General features: G+C 49.1%; 1 protein-coding gene across 1 annotated transcript in view; it reads right to left on the bottom strand.

The window, feature by feature from the left end:
- Positions 1-11216, bottom strand: part of ATP8B3 (ATPase phospholipid transporting 8B3) — a 42565-nt gene extending 31349 nt beyond the window's left edge. Inside the window, exons 1-8 of the mRNA XM_030540809.1 lie at positions 11162-11216; positions 9173-9238; positions 8265-8356; positions 6962-7075; positions 4520-4618; positions 2551-2612; positions 1676-1748; positions 1480-1550 (exon numbers count right to left, since the gene is read on the bottom strand). Coding sequence (XP_030396669.1) covers positions 1480-1550; positions 1676-1748; positions 2551-2612; positions 4520-4618; positions 6962-7075; positions 8265-8356; positions 9173-9238; positions 11162-11216 — 632 coding nt within the window. The remainder of the gene's footprint in view (positions 1-1479; positions 1551-1675; positions 1749-2550; positions 2613-4519; positions 4619-6961; positions 7076-8264; positions 8357-9172; positions 9239-11161) is intronic.
- Between the last annotated feature and the right edge of the window lie 1734 nt (positions 11217-12950).

Below are 12950 nucleotides of genomic sequence, written 5' to 3'. Positions count from 1 at the left end.
TGCAGTTTAAGCCCATTGCTTCTTGTCCTGTCTTCAGAGGTTAAGAAGAACCATTTTTCTCCCTCCTCCTTGTAACAACCTTTTATGTACTTGAAAACTGTTATCATGTCCCCTTTCAGTCTTCTCCTCTCCAGACTAAACAAACTCAGTTTTTTCAATCTTCCCTGACAGCTCATGTTTTCTAGACATTTAATCATTTTTGTTGCTCTTCTCTGGACTTTCTCAAATTTCTCCACATCTTTCCTGAAATGTGGTGCCCACAACTGGACACAATACTCCAGTTGAGGCCTAAGCAGTGCGGAGTAGAGCAGAAGAATGACTTCCCATGTCTTGCTCATAACACTCTTGCTAACACACCCCAGAATGATTGCTTTTTTTGCAGCAGCGTTACACTGTTGACTCATATTTCGCTTGTGGCATATTTCACCACTATGACCGCCCAGATCCATTTCCACAGTACTCCTTTCGAGGCAGTCATTTCCCATTTTGTATGTGTGCAACTGATTATTCCTTCCCAAGTGGAGAACTTTGCATTTGTCCTATTGAATTTCATCCTATTTACTTCAGACCATTTCTCCAGTTTGTCCAGATCATTTTGAATTTTAATCCTATCCTTCAAAGCACTTGCAACCCCTCCCAGCCTTGGTATCATTTGCAAACTTTGTTAGTGTCCTCTCTAGGCCATTATCTAAATCACTGATGAAGATATTGAACAGAACGGGACCCAGAACTGATCTCTGCGGGACCCCACTTGTTATGCCCTTCCAGCATGACTGAGAACCAGATAACTACTTTCTGGGTTTTCCAACCAGTTATGCACCCACTTTATAGTAGCTCCATCTAGGTTGTATTCCCCTAATTTGTTTATGAGAAGGTCATGCGAGACAGGATCAAAAGCCTTACTAAAGTCAAGATATAGCATATCTACCGCTTCCCCCCCATCCACAAGGCTTGTCACCGTGTCAAAGAAAGCTATCAGGTTGGTTTGACAGGATTTGTTCTTGACAAATCCATGCTGACTGCGGCTCTGCACATGGTTCCTGGGGCTTCTCTCCAGACCCCTGCTGCCGTGTGGCTCCCGCTCCCCAAACCAAGCCCAGCCTGGATCATGACCATTCCTCTTACCTGGTCAGGGGAATGGAAATGCAAAGGGGATGGGGCTGGTAGGAAATATGGTCCCTGCTTAGCCAGGAAAGCAGGGATGTACAGAGGGGGCTGATGGGACTTGTGATCCCCTGCTTTGCAGATGCAACACACCCCAGGTTTTGAATTTCGGGTGTCCCATTTCAGAATCCCTTGGGGCCTGGTTTTTGAAGGTGCTGAGCACCCACCGCTGCCAGGCACCCAGCACCTCTGAAACCCAGGTCCAAGGTGTCTCCAGCCGGGATCCCAAATATGGAGGCCTCAGAACGTTGGCTGTGGTGTCTCTGGTCCCCAGCCGGTGGCTGTGGTCTCCCCACGGTCTCTCCCACTCCTTACCCATCAATATCCGCTGTCTCCACGTAGCACAGGCTGCTGGGCTCCGAGCTGGACAGCAAGAGCAGGTCGGCCTTTAAAAGCAAGCGAAAGAGAAAAGGCCTCAGAGAGACTTTACTAACGAGGCCCCCTCATCCCTGCTCCCCAGCATACGGCCTTGGAGTGAGGGGCCCGGCCCGCCATGAGGGGCCTGACTCACCGGGACAAAGCTGTCCTTGCGTAGGCAGATGATGTCACCGACACAGATGTCCCTCCACTTCTTCCAGCTAAAGCTGCAAGAGAAAAACAAGCCACTTAGGGGGCCAGCCGCTTAGGGCGAGACGTGCTGAGCTGACGGCCCTGGAGACCTCTCTCCACAGGGTACCCAGGCAGCAGCAGGGCAAGTTTCACTCCCACTTCCATAGCCCCTGCGCCTTGACCCTGACCTCCAAGACCAGAGGGGACTTCAGTCTCTGTGGCCCATCCAATCCTTAGCCACTCTGCTAAGCCTGCCAATGTGAAGACCAGCTGGGCGGCTGGTTTCGTGACATGAGCAGGCAGGCCAACTAGCAGCCATCAATGGCAGTGACTTTTGGCCATTAGTGACCTGGGCTCAGATGGGACGTTTCAATCCCTTCTGCACCCTTCCACCTCCTGAGAAGTGCAACTTCAAGCCGGGGTGACACTCTGCAGCGCCCCCTTTAGGAGCCCTATGGGCCAGAAGTGGCAGAAACTCTCTGGGTGCCCTTCCAAGGAAAGGAAAACTCCTTTAGGACAGGAGGAGGTGTCGCCTGGAGCCAGGGCCCCCTGGATCCCCATCCCAGCTGGGACTAGGATGTGTTAATCCCAAGGATGGAGCAAATGAGACCTGCCCCAGGTTGTGGGAAGGTGTGTCTCTGTGGGACAGCCTGGGGGTGATGACACATCACAACCACTTCTCTGAGCACAGCTGCTAAATTGGGAGAACCCTATGAGCTCAGACAATGGCACAGAGCTTCCCCCCACTTCTTCAAACACACGGTGGAGGAGAACATGACTGTAAAGAGTGAGTTTTATCCTGTAGCTCGCAGCTGGACATTTCTCAAGGCCCCTAACCTTTTCCCAATCAAGATTTCACAGGGCCTGTTGTTGATCATCCAGTCGCTCCGGTGTCGGGCCTGCAAATATAGGAGAAAAGACAAGGACAGGCCATGTCTGGCTTTCCCGTTCACCAGGGCTGCAAGAGAACATCCCTGTTAGCACCAGGCTCTGTCCGGGAGTTCCAGTCTCAGAGTGAGGAGATCTGCCCTTTCCAGGTGTGATACTAGCAGGCTCTTTCCTGGGCTGCAGGCATTAGCTAAGAACTGACTCATTCATAGTTGGAGGCACGGCCATCGCTTATGTGGTAATGTTGCTTAAAATAGGTGTCCATCCTACAAGACTAGATTTACTAGTGTTACAACTCTACTGCATGTTTGTAAGTTGCTGCCTGCCTGAATCTGATTTGCAATGTCTGTATTCCAGGCTACAAGGAAATATGTAAGTTTTGCTTTAGAACTTTGAAAATGTTTGTTCTAAACTTGTGAACCCGGAGGGGAAGAGTGTTTACCTCCACCCCTACCCTGGTGGCCAGAAGAACTATAAAAATCAGATGATCTATCAAGGAACATCGCAATACAAAGGACTGGTGAATGGCTCTATCGCCCCTTGGAAAGGCAACGTCCAAGGAAACTTGTCCTACGGACTGGGAGGCTGAATGAAGGAATAAAACAAAGATACATGAAAACTTTCCATCTCTTTGCTGTTTGAATTCTGACAGGGCCAGAGACACCAAACTGAAGCCAGAGACCCCCAGGGGTTGCCCTTGGGTCCACCATGAAAGACATTTTGAAGTGACAGGTCACTGCAATTCTTAGGATTTATTGCAACTCAGTTGTGTGTTTGTCTGCTTGCTTTAGCCTGGAAACAACTCTCTTATTTATCTTGCCTAGATAGTTTATTCCAGGATTGGCTACAGGCGTTGTCTTTGGTGTGAGATCTAGGGAACCAGTTGACCTGGGGTAAGTGACTGGTCTCTTGGGACTGGAAGCAACCTGAATATTGTGTGATTTCTGGTGTAAGTGACCATATAGCCCCAAGTCCAGTTTCCCTGATAGGCTGGAGAGTCTAAGGCAGTGGTTCTCAACCCGCAGCCCACATGTGGCCAAATTAGCACAGAGCTGCAGCCCAGCTACCTGCTAAAAGCTGCAGGGCCCACGTGGTGGTGGCCAGGATGCCTGGCTGCCCAATCCGGCAGGGTCCGGAGCATCGGCTGCCTGATGCCCAGCATGGCAAGGCAGGGTTGAGGCTGTCATGCTGCCCTGCCCTTCCCTGCCCTGTGTGGCAGGGTCCGGGATCTGGGCTGTTGGGCCTGTGCTGCCTTGCCACACAGTCGGGTCTGCTCCTGGCACCACTCTGTGGAAGGGTCTCTGGGCAGGGGCTTGGGCGCTGGGCATAGGTGTCTGTAGGGGGCAGGGTTTGGGGGAGCATGCTGTGGTTCTCCACCTGTGGCCCAAGGAATACATTGTGGGTCACATATGTGGCCCACAATGATAAATAGGTTGAGACCCACTGGTCTAAAGGAACTGCCCATGTGACTCCATGGTCAGACTGTGATAGTGATCCAGGAGTTCACATTTGGTTCTGGGTGCCTGCCCTGATGTCGGCACACATGGGCACGACACAATGCATGCCCAGTGGGTCTGAATGTGGGGAGTAGAGGGGCAGTCAATATGTCTGTGGATCTAAGAGGAAGCATGTCCATTGGCTGGGACCCCAAAGAGTGGGGAGGGGAGTGGGTCAATCATGGAGAGGCCAGACCAAGGGAAGGGGCCAGATACTCATCCCTGCTCCAAAGGGAGGATGGTAGATATCCACAGCCCCTTGCCTCCATGAAGGCATTGTGGATACATGCCGGGTGCTGAGGCCTAAAGATACAGAGAGTGCCAGGCTGCTTTTCAGCTCAGTCCCAGGTTCTCTGACAAGCCACACCATACACTGGGCCCCTTCGTGGATTTCCAGCCCAGTGAACTGACGGGCTACTCACAATGTCATCAATCAGGTCCCGTAGGCCTCTGAGGAGGAGGAGGCAGCTCAGGGGCAGCAGCAGGGTGAACCAGGGCAGGGTGGAGATTTCAGGAACGGTCTGAAATGGGAGGCGAGAGAGCAGAGGAGCATCACATTACTAGGGGAAGGTGGGGGACCAGACACAGCCTTCACTCCCCACTCTGAAGCACTGACCTTTTCTTGCGGGTTGGAAGAGTTGGGGTAATTTCCCCACTCTTTCTACGGGAGCATCTGAATTTCCTGGTAATCAAACCGATGGCTCTGTCCCCAGGTAGAAATTCCTCCAGTTTAACTTCAATCTCTTTTTAAACACCGGCACAGAGGCTCTTATTCTGGTTTACAAGCAGTTTATTTCAGTTTAGCTTAAAGATCGTCCTAATCAACTCAAGCTAAACCAAACTAAGGACTTGTCTCCGTGGAGTGTGATGCTGGTAAGTGGCAACTGCCAGCTCTGGCCAAGGCCTAGGCATCAGCTGAGCACTGACTAATGCAAGCCAGGCCAGTTCATTTGCATGTTAGTAAAGTTCAAAGTAAATGTGAAATGTACAAAGATGTGTTTAGTGTTTAAACTCCATGAAGAACTGGTGGGATGTCGCAGGCGCTGTTTTCCCTTATCTGTCCCCTGTTACAATGTAAGAGAAAGCATCTGCACTGCATATACCCCAGTAATTAAATAGCTCATCAAACAGAGAGGAGCCTTATGTAATGCAAATGAAGAACTTTAACAGGAGAGTGTTAATTCCTCCACATTGAAAGCGAGTGGTCATTACGTGTCCGATCAAAGTCTCTAAGTACATTCCTCTTTTCCTGCCATGAAGAAAGAACCCACATGGGGACTGTCCTGACAGCTTGGTTTCTGCGAGAAGCTATAAATATGGACCCAAGGAAAAATTCTTCTCCTGGCTGTGTGGATACTAACAGTGCAGAAAACTGAACCAGGAGGCAGAGATCCCCCAAGTTATTCTGGGTAGCCCTGAAAGACTTTAGGGAAACTGGAAGAACACTGTGCCTCTGCTAGCTTTTGCAATTATGGAGTGTGACTCACCTGTACATATATATTTTACCTGCTTTAATCGCTCATTTCTTTTCCTTGGCTAATTAACCTTTAGTCAGTTTACTATAGGATTGTCTGTGGTGTGCGATCTGGGATGCAAATCGCCCTGGCTGACTGTTGGTCTCTTGGGATCGGGTGTGACTGGATTAGTTTGTAATTGTTGGTGTCAGTGAGCATTTATCACATCGTCCAGCTTGCCTGGGTGGCAAGACAGACTGAAGCGTCTATGGGGACTGTCTGCGACTCCGTTATAAAAATACTGTCGTACTTTGGGAGTTCACATTTGGTACAGGGTTGGTGAAATCTAATTATAAAACATCTGACCCATCTGGGGTGCCGGCCCTGCTTTTTGACAGTCTGCTCGAAGGTCGGACCTCACGCTTGTGAGCCACTCCAGACAGGGTGATATGGGGAACTTGACCAGAATAGTTATTGCAGAACAAAATAGTCCACAATAGCTAGAACAGATATTTCAGAACAGCCGCTACAGAATAAGCTATCCTGGTCAATATCCCCCCGCCGATACGTTAAACCAAAGCTGGGTTAAACCAAAATAAGAGCTCGCCTAAACAACTGCAATAACAGTATCTTCTCCTAGCTTTATGTCAATTAAGCCAGTTATTTCAAAATGGAATACTCCTGTGGAGAAACGAGACAGCCCACACGCAGCCTGACACTGAAATAACTAAGGGGATGAATTAAAACCCATATGGTTATCTTGGTTCCCATGTGGCCAATCCCTAAGAGCAGCCGCATGGCCTTTTGTGCAAGTTTAGCTAAATCGGTTTAAAATCTGGTACGGCTCTGTGTGTAGACAAGGCCAAAGAGAAGAAGCTTTGATCTAACGACTTTCAAGGGAGTTGGCTCCTAACTCGCATAGGAATGTTTGCAAATCCCATCCTTAGTGATTAAAGGACTGGAAGCCAGGACTCCTGGGTTCTGTGCCCAGCAGCTTGCTGTGTGACCTTGGGCGACTCACTCCATCACAGTCTCTGCAGCTAATATCCTTCACGGGGGCAGTGTGAGGACTGGAGGATATTTTGTGATCCTTGCATGAAAGCTGCTAGAGAAAAATGGTCTTCTTAAATTATCCAGCGGATCATCCAAAATCCCTATAAAACTGAGAGAGAGGGAGACTGCTCCAGCCCGAACGGAGGCCGAGAGAGGTGAAGGGACTCGCCCCAGATCATGCAGCGATTCTGTGGCAGAGTTGGGGTTAGAACTCAGAAGTCCTAAATCACAGTCCCGAGCTCCAAGCACTAGACACAGCTCCGTCTTTAGACAGTGTCTCTCTCCCCTCTGTGCTCATCTCAGGGCACTGGCTTGGCAGGCCCAGCAGTCTCCCCCCGACCTCCAGCGAGATCTCACCTGTAAGAGGATGACGAAGAGGAAGTAGAGGTTGGCCAGACGATGGAACTGCTCATAGAGGTTGAGCGGCAAGAAGGTCAGGGCATTGTATTTGGCTGTCTTGATGGTGTTATCCTGGAAGGAGCATTTTAAAGACTGACATGGCTGGGCTTTCTCGGGACACAGCAAGAGCTGGGCTGAGCAGGGCTTCCTGCCAGCCACTGGGATCTCATGGGGCCCAGGCATCCCCTTCTTCCTAGGTTAAACTCCAGATTCACTCTGCAGTGGGGCTGCTGGGCCTAGAAAGTGCCAGGGATCTACACCGAGGGAGGGGGGGAATACAGTGGAAGAAGAGTTCCTTCCCCCCACACCCACTCCTCTGCCTCAGGCTCACCAACCCTGGGTCATCTTTTACCCCGATACAAAGCACTAACAGGTCAGAGTGGAAGCATCCAACCCCAGCTTTGTGCCCAGTGAATGACTATCCAAGGTACAGGGCAACTGAGAACCAGGCCCTTACTCTTCGTGGCCCAGTTCCTCACATGTATTTAGGTGCCTAACTCCCTTTGAAATCAATGGAAGTCAGGGGCCTAAATACCTTTGAGCATCTGGGCCTATCAGCTCATCTCCCAGGCTTACTCCGGGTGGGTCCAGCCAGCTGGCAGTGTGGCTGACACCTGGGGTTGAACCAGGGATCTCCAGAGCTAAAGGCAGGCAGCAGACTTGTATCCTCCGTGGATCGGGCAGAGCGGGGAACATGGAACACAGTCAGTGGGTTACACACCCCAGCCTACCCTTCCTTATCCCCTCTCTCACATGCAGGCTTTTCCATCTGACCTCTGCCACCAGGTCCCATGGTAACACATCCTACCTAGTCACCGCACAAAACGCACACGCCTCTGAAGAAGCAGGACGAGAACCCTGCTCCAAACCCCCTCCAGTGGCTTCTACTACTCAAGCTAAGGGAGCCTTCCAGTGGCAGGGGGCATTATGCGGTCCCTTATGCTCTCTATGGACCAGCCAGAGGTCACACGGCTCCCTCAAGCACACAAAGCCACAACTCCCTTCTAGGAGAAATCTCAACGGTGCAACACGCTGCTCTGGACCGTGACTGGCGAACACTGCAGCAATATTACGGAAGGCCGGCCCCACCCTCCTCACATTGAACAAGGCACTCGCAGAAAAGGCACTTCCAGTCAGCCGCTCTAGAGATCTGTCTGCTCGAGCCCTGCCCACGGCCAAGGGGCTTGCACTGCCAGCTGGGAAATCAGCGGAGACACTAGTGGCCATAAAATAAGCACAGGCTTGAAGCAAGGTGACTCACCTCATATTTTTTCCTCGTCAGGCAGAAGGCAACTCTCTTCTTGAACTGCTTGTGATAGGCTCGGTCGTTGGCCTTCACCTCCCAGGTGAAATCTGGAAAAGCAGCCAATCGCTGAGCCATTAGCCATCTCTGGGCAACAGTCTCTGGCCCATGGGGAAATGAGGCAGAACCAGGACAGATGACAACACCATAAGGCACGCAAGGAGCTTCGGGTACTGCTTGCTGCTGGCATGATTGGAGGAGGACCTTGGGACCCACAGGGACTGGGATCCCACAAGCCTGATTAGAAGTGGCCTTTGGGGCAACTGGAACAGAGTGAGAGTCCATTCCAGCAAGATCCAGCTCCAGCCCCATTTTTTTCTTTGCTCCTCACTAAGCACTAGATTGTGCCCAGCCCGGTGTAGAGCCTGCCAGGGGACAGAGAGCACCGGAATTCTTCCCTTGCCACTCACACCTGCTCCGGAGCCTGTTGCAAGCTCGGCTCTCGGATTTCTGGTGCCTGAGGACTGAGGGAAACCAGCACTTACACTGGGGCTGGAGTCCACTGGGGAAAATCAAGCTGAGCAGAGCTGGCATGGGATGGGCAGTCCAAGGAGGCAGGAAGGGCCTGTCTCAGTCGTTTTCCCTCAGGAACAATCCCGGGGCAAAGGTGGTGATTTAATGGCACAACCAAACCCTTGGTGAATGAACAGTCCCCCAGCCAAAATCATTTAAATAGATCCTATGAGCTCTCTTTTTAGTGCCAGGGTATAGCTACTGCCAAGTTGGGACATTCTTAGTCAAGGTTTTTAACTCCCCACTCTACTATGGCTCCCTACATGCCATATTTGGCCCCTCCAGCTCAGGTTCTCCATTCTCAATCCGCTCTCCGAATGCCAAACAACCCAGCCATGCCATCTTGCACTGACCTAGCTGCTTCTTATTCCCATTCAGGTAGCTCTCGAGCGACTCCTGGTTGGTCATGCTGCCAGAATCTAGAAAGCAAAAAAACCAAACATCTTTACGATAATGAACAATAATCGTAGCAAGGTTTTACAGTTCTACGGCTCTTTTCCTTTTGTGGGATGGCAATACACTGTAACCGTGCTGCCCTGGTTCTTTAAGCTCTCTGGGGCTGATATCCCAGAATGCAATACCATGCCACAGTAGAATAATTTCCTCCTGACCCCAGACGGTGATGAGCTTCTGCCCTGAAGCCTCATATTGGCTAGATTTTACTACCCCAGTAGGTATAAATACATGTTATCCACTCTGACGTCCAATTCTCCTTAATTAACTCCTTGTCTCAGTTTATATTCCACAGCAGGTTGATTATGTGTTGCATAAAAGAGTATTTTCTTTCCATCTGTCTTAAAGGCTGTACCTTTTCATTGCAATGAGGGCCAGCAATCTCATTTGTTACGCTACGTTCTTCCATCACATTTCCTATTTATCTCCTTTCTGCACAAAACAGTCACAGTGCCAAGTGCTCTGCTGGCTTAAGTTAATGTGAGTCCAGATGAGTTGAAACCACTTGTGGCAGGACTAAATCTAGTTCCTCAGCTTTAATTTCTCTCACTCTGGCCTCAAGTCATGTTCACTGCCTTGCTACCTGGATGCGGCATTCAGAACTGGCTCGAAACCTACTTCCGAACTTCTCCAGATCTCATGATCTCATCTCTGGATCAAATATCTGCATGCGGCACTCTTTAGGTCCCGAAGCAACGTACTGACCGTGTGCAGGAGTAAATGAGTGACCTAGCTGGCCTGTAGGAATCAAATGGGTCCTGCTAGTAGCATCAATTACAGGAAGTCTAGGTTAGCTTAAGTAGTAAAGGCCTGCATGTTTACAGCAAAGGTCCCAGGGCTCTGGCAATGACTACTCAAGAGCACGTGTAGATTATTCTGGAAGAAGTTGACCTTCACTGCTCCAAATGACATCCTTGGGATACCCTAAAATTCCAATTCTAGTTACCCCTGTATTGAGCCCAATAATTTGGATTTGATCAAACATCTCTTCCAGAAAGGCAGCTAATCTGGATCTGAAGACATTGGGAGATGCAGAGTCCATCACTTCCCTTGGGAGTTCGTTCCAGTGGTTAATCATAGCTTTGCAGCTCATGGATTCATTACAGCTATTCAGACTTTGCAGGGACAGGACTTCCACTCAAATCAGAGTGGCCAATGTCTAAAGAAGGGCTCCAGAATCTGGCCCAACGTTGAGGTGGTTTTCTCTGGGATGAGGTGACCAAACTTGTATTTAAGATGAAGCCAGCACTAACAGTTGACACAGCAGCAACAGCATGGATTATCTTCGAGCCCCACCTTAGTCCAGCCCCAGCTGCTCAGGAAACTCCTAGATATCTCCCCCCTCAAGAGGTTACAAGAAATCGTTTGGGGCCATCATCGTGTAGGAGAAACTCTGTCCCCTCCTGCAATCCTAACCAAGTGTCTCATGCCCAAAGAGCAAACACCTCTGTCAATTACAAGATTGGCTTTATGCCCAGTAATCCGAAGAACTTCCACACAGGTATGTGTGTGGACTGTTTGTGAAATGCTTTGTGATCTTTAGATGAAAGGAACTAGAGAGGCGTGAAGCATTAATTATCTCATTAGTTAATAATCCCACACGGAGGTCTGCCCTGTCATTATTTTGATCCTTTCCCTTTGATCACCTCCCTTTTTTCCTTTTTCTCTCTTCTTTTTTTCCTTTTCCTTTTTCTCTCTTCTTTCCCTTCAGTGTCTCTTTCTCTCATGGGCTCCTTTTTCCCTCTTCCCATCACTCTGATTACAGCACAGCGCAATTTAGTTTGATGCTAAGTTTGCCCCTGACACACATGAGCACAAAACACTTCAGGGAGACACTCACAACACCCCCGAGGAAGGGCAACATCTGACAACTCCCGACTCAAACTTGCCTGCCTGAACTTTGGGAGCCATCAGCTCTCTGTAGTGCACCTCCAGTTCGTGCATGGCTGACTGCTCAGTCCGGACCAAGGGCTGCTGTATGTACAGCACCAAACTAAGTGAATCTGTTTTAATTCATATCTTTTGTTAACAAAATAGGACACTTTTGCTCCAGAATGAGCAGCCACACATGGCCTTTCCCCAAAATCCCCAAAGTGTGAATTAACACCCCAAGGTAGGGGATCCCTGTGCAGAAACGCAGGACAGCACAGGTTAGGCACTACAAAGCCAGAGAGAACCACAAGGCTTGTCTGTCCAGCAGCCTCAATAGAGAATTCCCCTGCCTCATCTCTACAACTGTCAGATCTCAGCTTCTGCACTCGAGTCCCAGTGGTCATCCTAGTGGCCCACACAAGCAGGAGATGCCTGAAAGGGGTCGGAGAGAGACCCATGGCTCCTCCTCCTCTCTGTGTCAGCTGAGGGTGCAGCAGGAGGCATGCTGCCCCGCTAAGGCTGGGGCAGTGGCAGTGGCAGTGCCCACGTTCCCCAGTGGGAAGCCCCTGAGGAGGGGGAGAATTGCTCCTGCCCCTCCCACTCCTGACACTGACTAGGGCAAAAATCTCACCGACAGAGACAGCACTTTTTTTAAAAAAAATGGGTTTCTCCACAAATAAACTAACCCAAGAGAGGATCTGAGCCTACATTTCACTGACTCCAGCTGGAATTCATAAGGAGGGCCATGCAGTTCCTGCTTTGGGCATAACTGGCCCCTTCAGAAGGGGCCTCTTGTGCTCACAGAAAGTTCTAATATACAGCATCTTTCTGGTGCACGTGGCATTTCTGAGCCCCATTGTATCAGTGAATAACTTTTGTGTTATTATTTCTGCTTGGATTGCTCAGCAGCTCAGAAATACCGATGTTCCCAGTGGTTGCCAAAAAAATCCCCCAAACAAACAGCACAGTGAATTAAGCACCTGCAGCTGGCAGGATTTGAGGCACGTAGTTGAAATGGAAGCTGGGTGTTTGTGCGTGCGTACGTATATGCATCGGGATTAACTGTCACCTAAGACAGGCGCAACACAAATCTTGCTGCTGGGAAAAAGAAACTTGAGTCGAAAACAAAGAAAAGTGGGGGCAGGGGAGAAATAACAAAGTTCAAAGGATCCATGAAATATTTCCACAGAAAAAAATACACAGCAAGTTTGGTTCCAAGCAAACTCTCAGCTCCATAAATATCATTCATCACCCAGGTAATTACAAATAAAAATTACAAGCCAGGGACCCTTGCTGCTCCTGAGACTCAGCTCTCACTTCTCACAATCGAGGAAGAAGGCTTTATTGATTCTAAAAACAACCTGATTTAGAAGAAAAGAGAAGGGTACTATAAAGAACAAAAATATGTATAAAGAAGTAGAAAAATAGGAAGCAGATAATAATGAATATAAATCAGAAGCTAGGAATTGTAGAAAATTGATAAGGGAAGCAAAAGGGACACAAGGAGACATCTATGGCCAGTTAGTTAAGGACAACAAGAAGGAGTTTATTAAGTATATTTCGAACAAAAAGAATCCTAACAATGGTATTGGTCTATTATTAGATGGAAATGGTAGTATTATCAAAAATAATGCAGAAAAAGCAGATGTATTCAATGAATATGGGAAACATATTACATAATGAAACTCTTTCCATTTTACCAGTAACACCAGAGGATGTTAAGCAGCAGCTATTAAATTCAGACATTTTAAAATCAGCAGGTCTGGATAATTTGCATCCAACAGTTTTCAAAACAGCTGACTGAGG

This window comes from Gopherus evgoodei, chromosome 22, assembly GCF_007399415.2.
Source record: "Gopherus evgoodei ecotype Sinaloan lineage chromosome 22, rGopEvg1_v1.p, whole genome shotgun sequence".
NCBI lineage: Eukaryota > Metazoa > Chordata > Testudines > Testudinidae > Gopherus > Gopherus evgoodei.
This window is presented reverse-complemented; position numbering and strand designations above follow the sequence as displayed.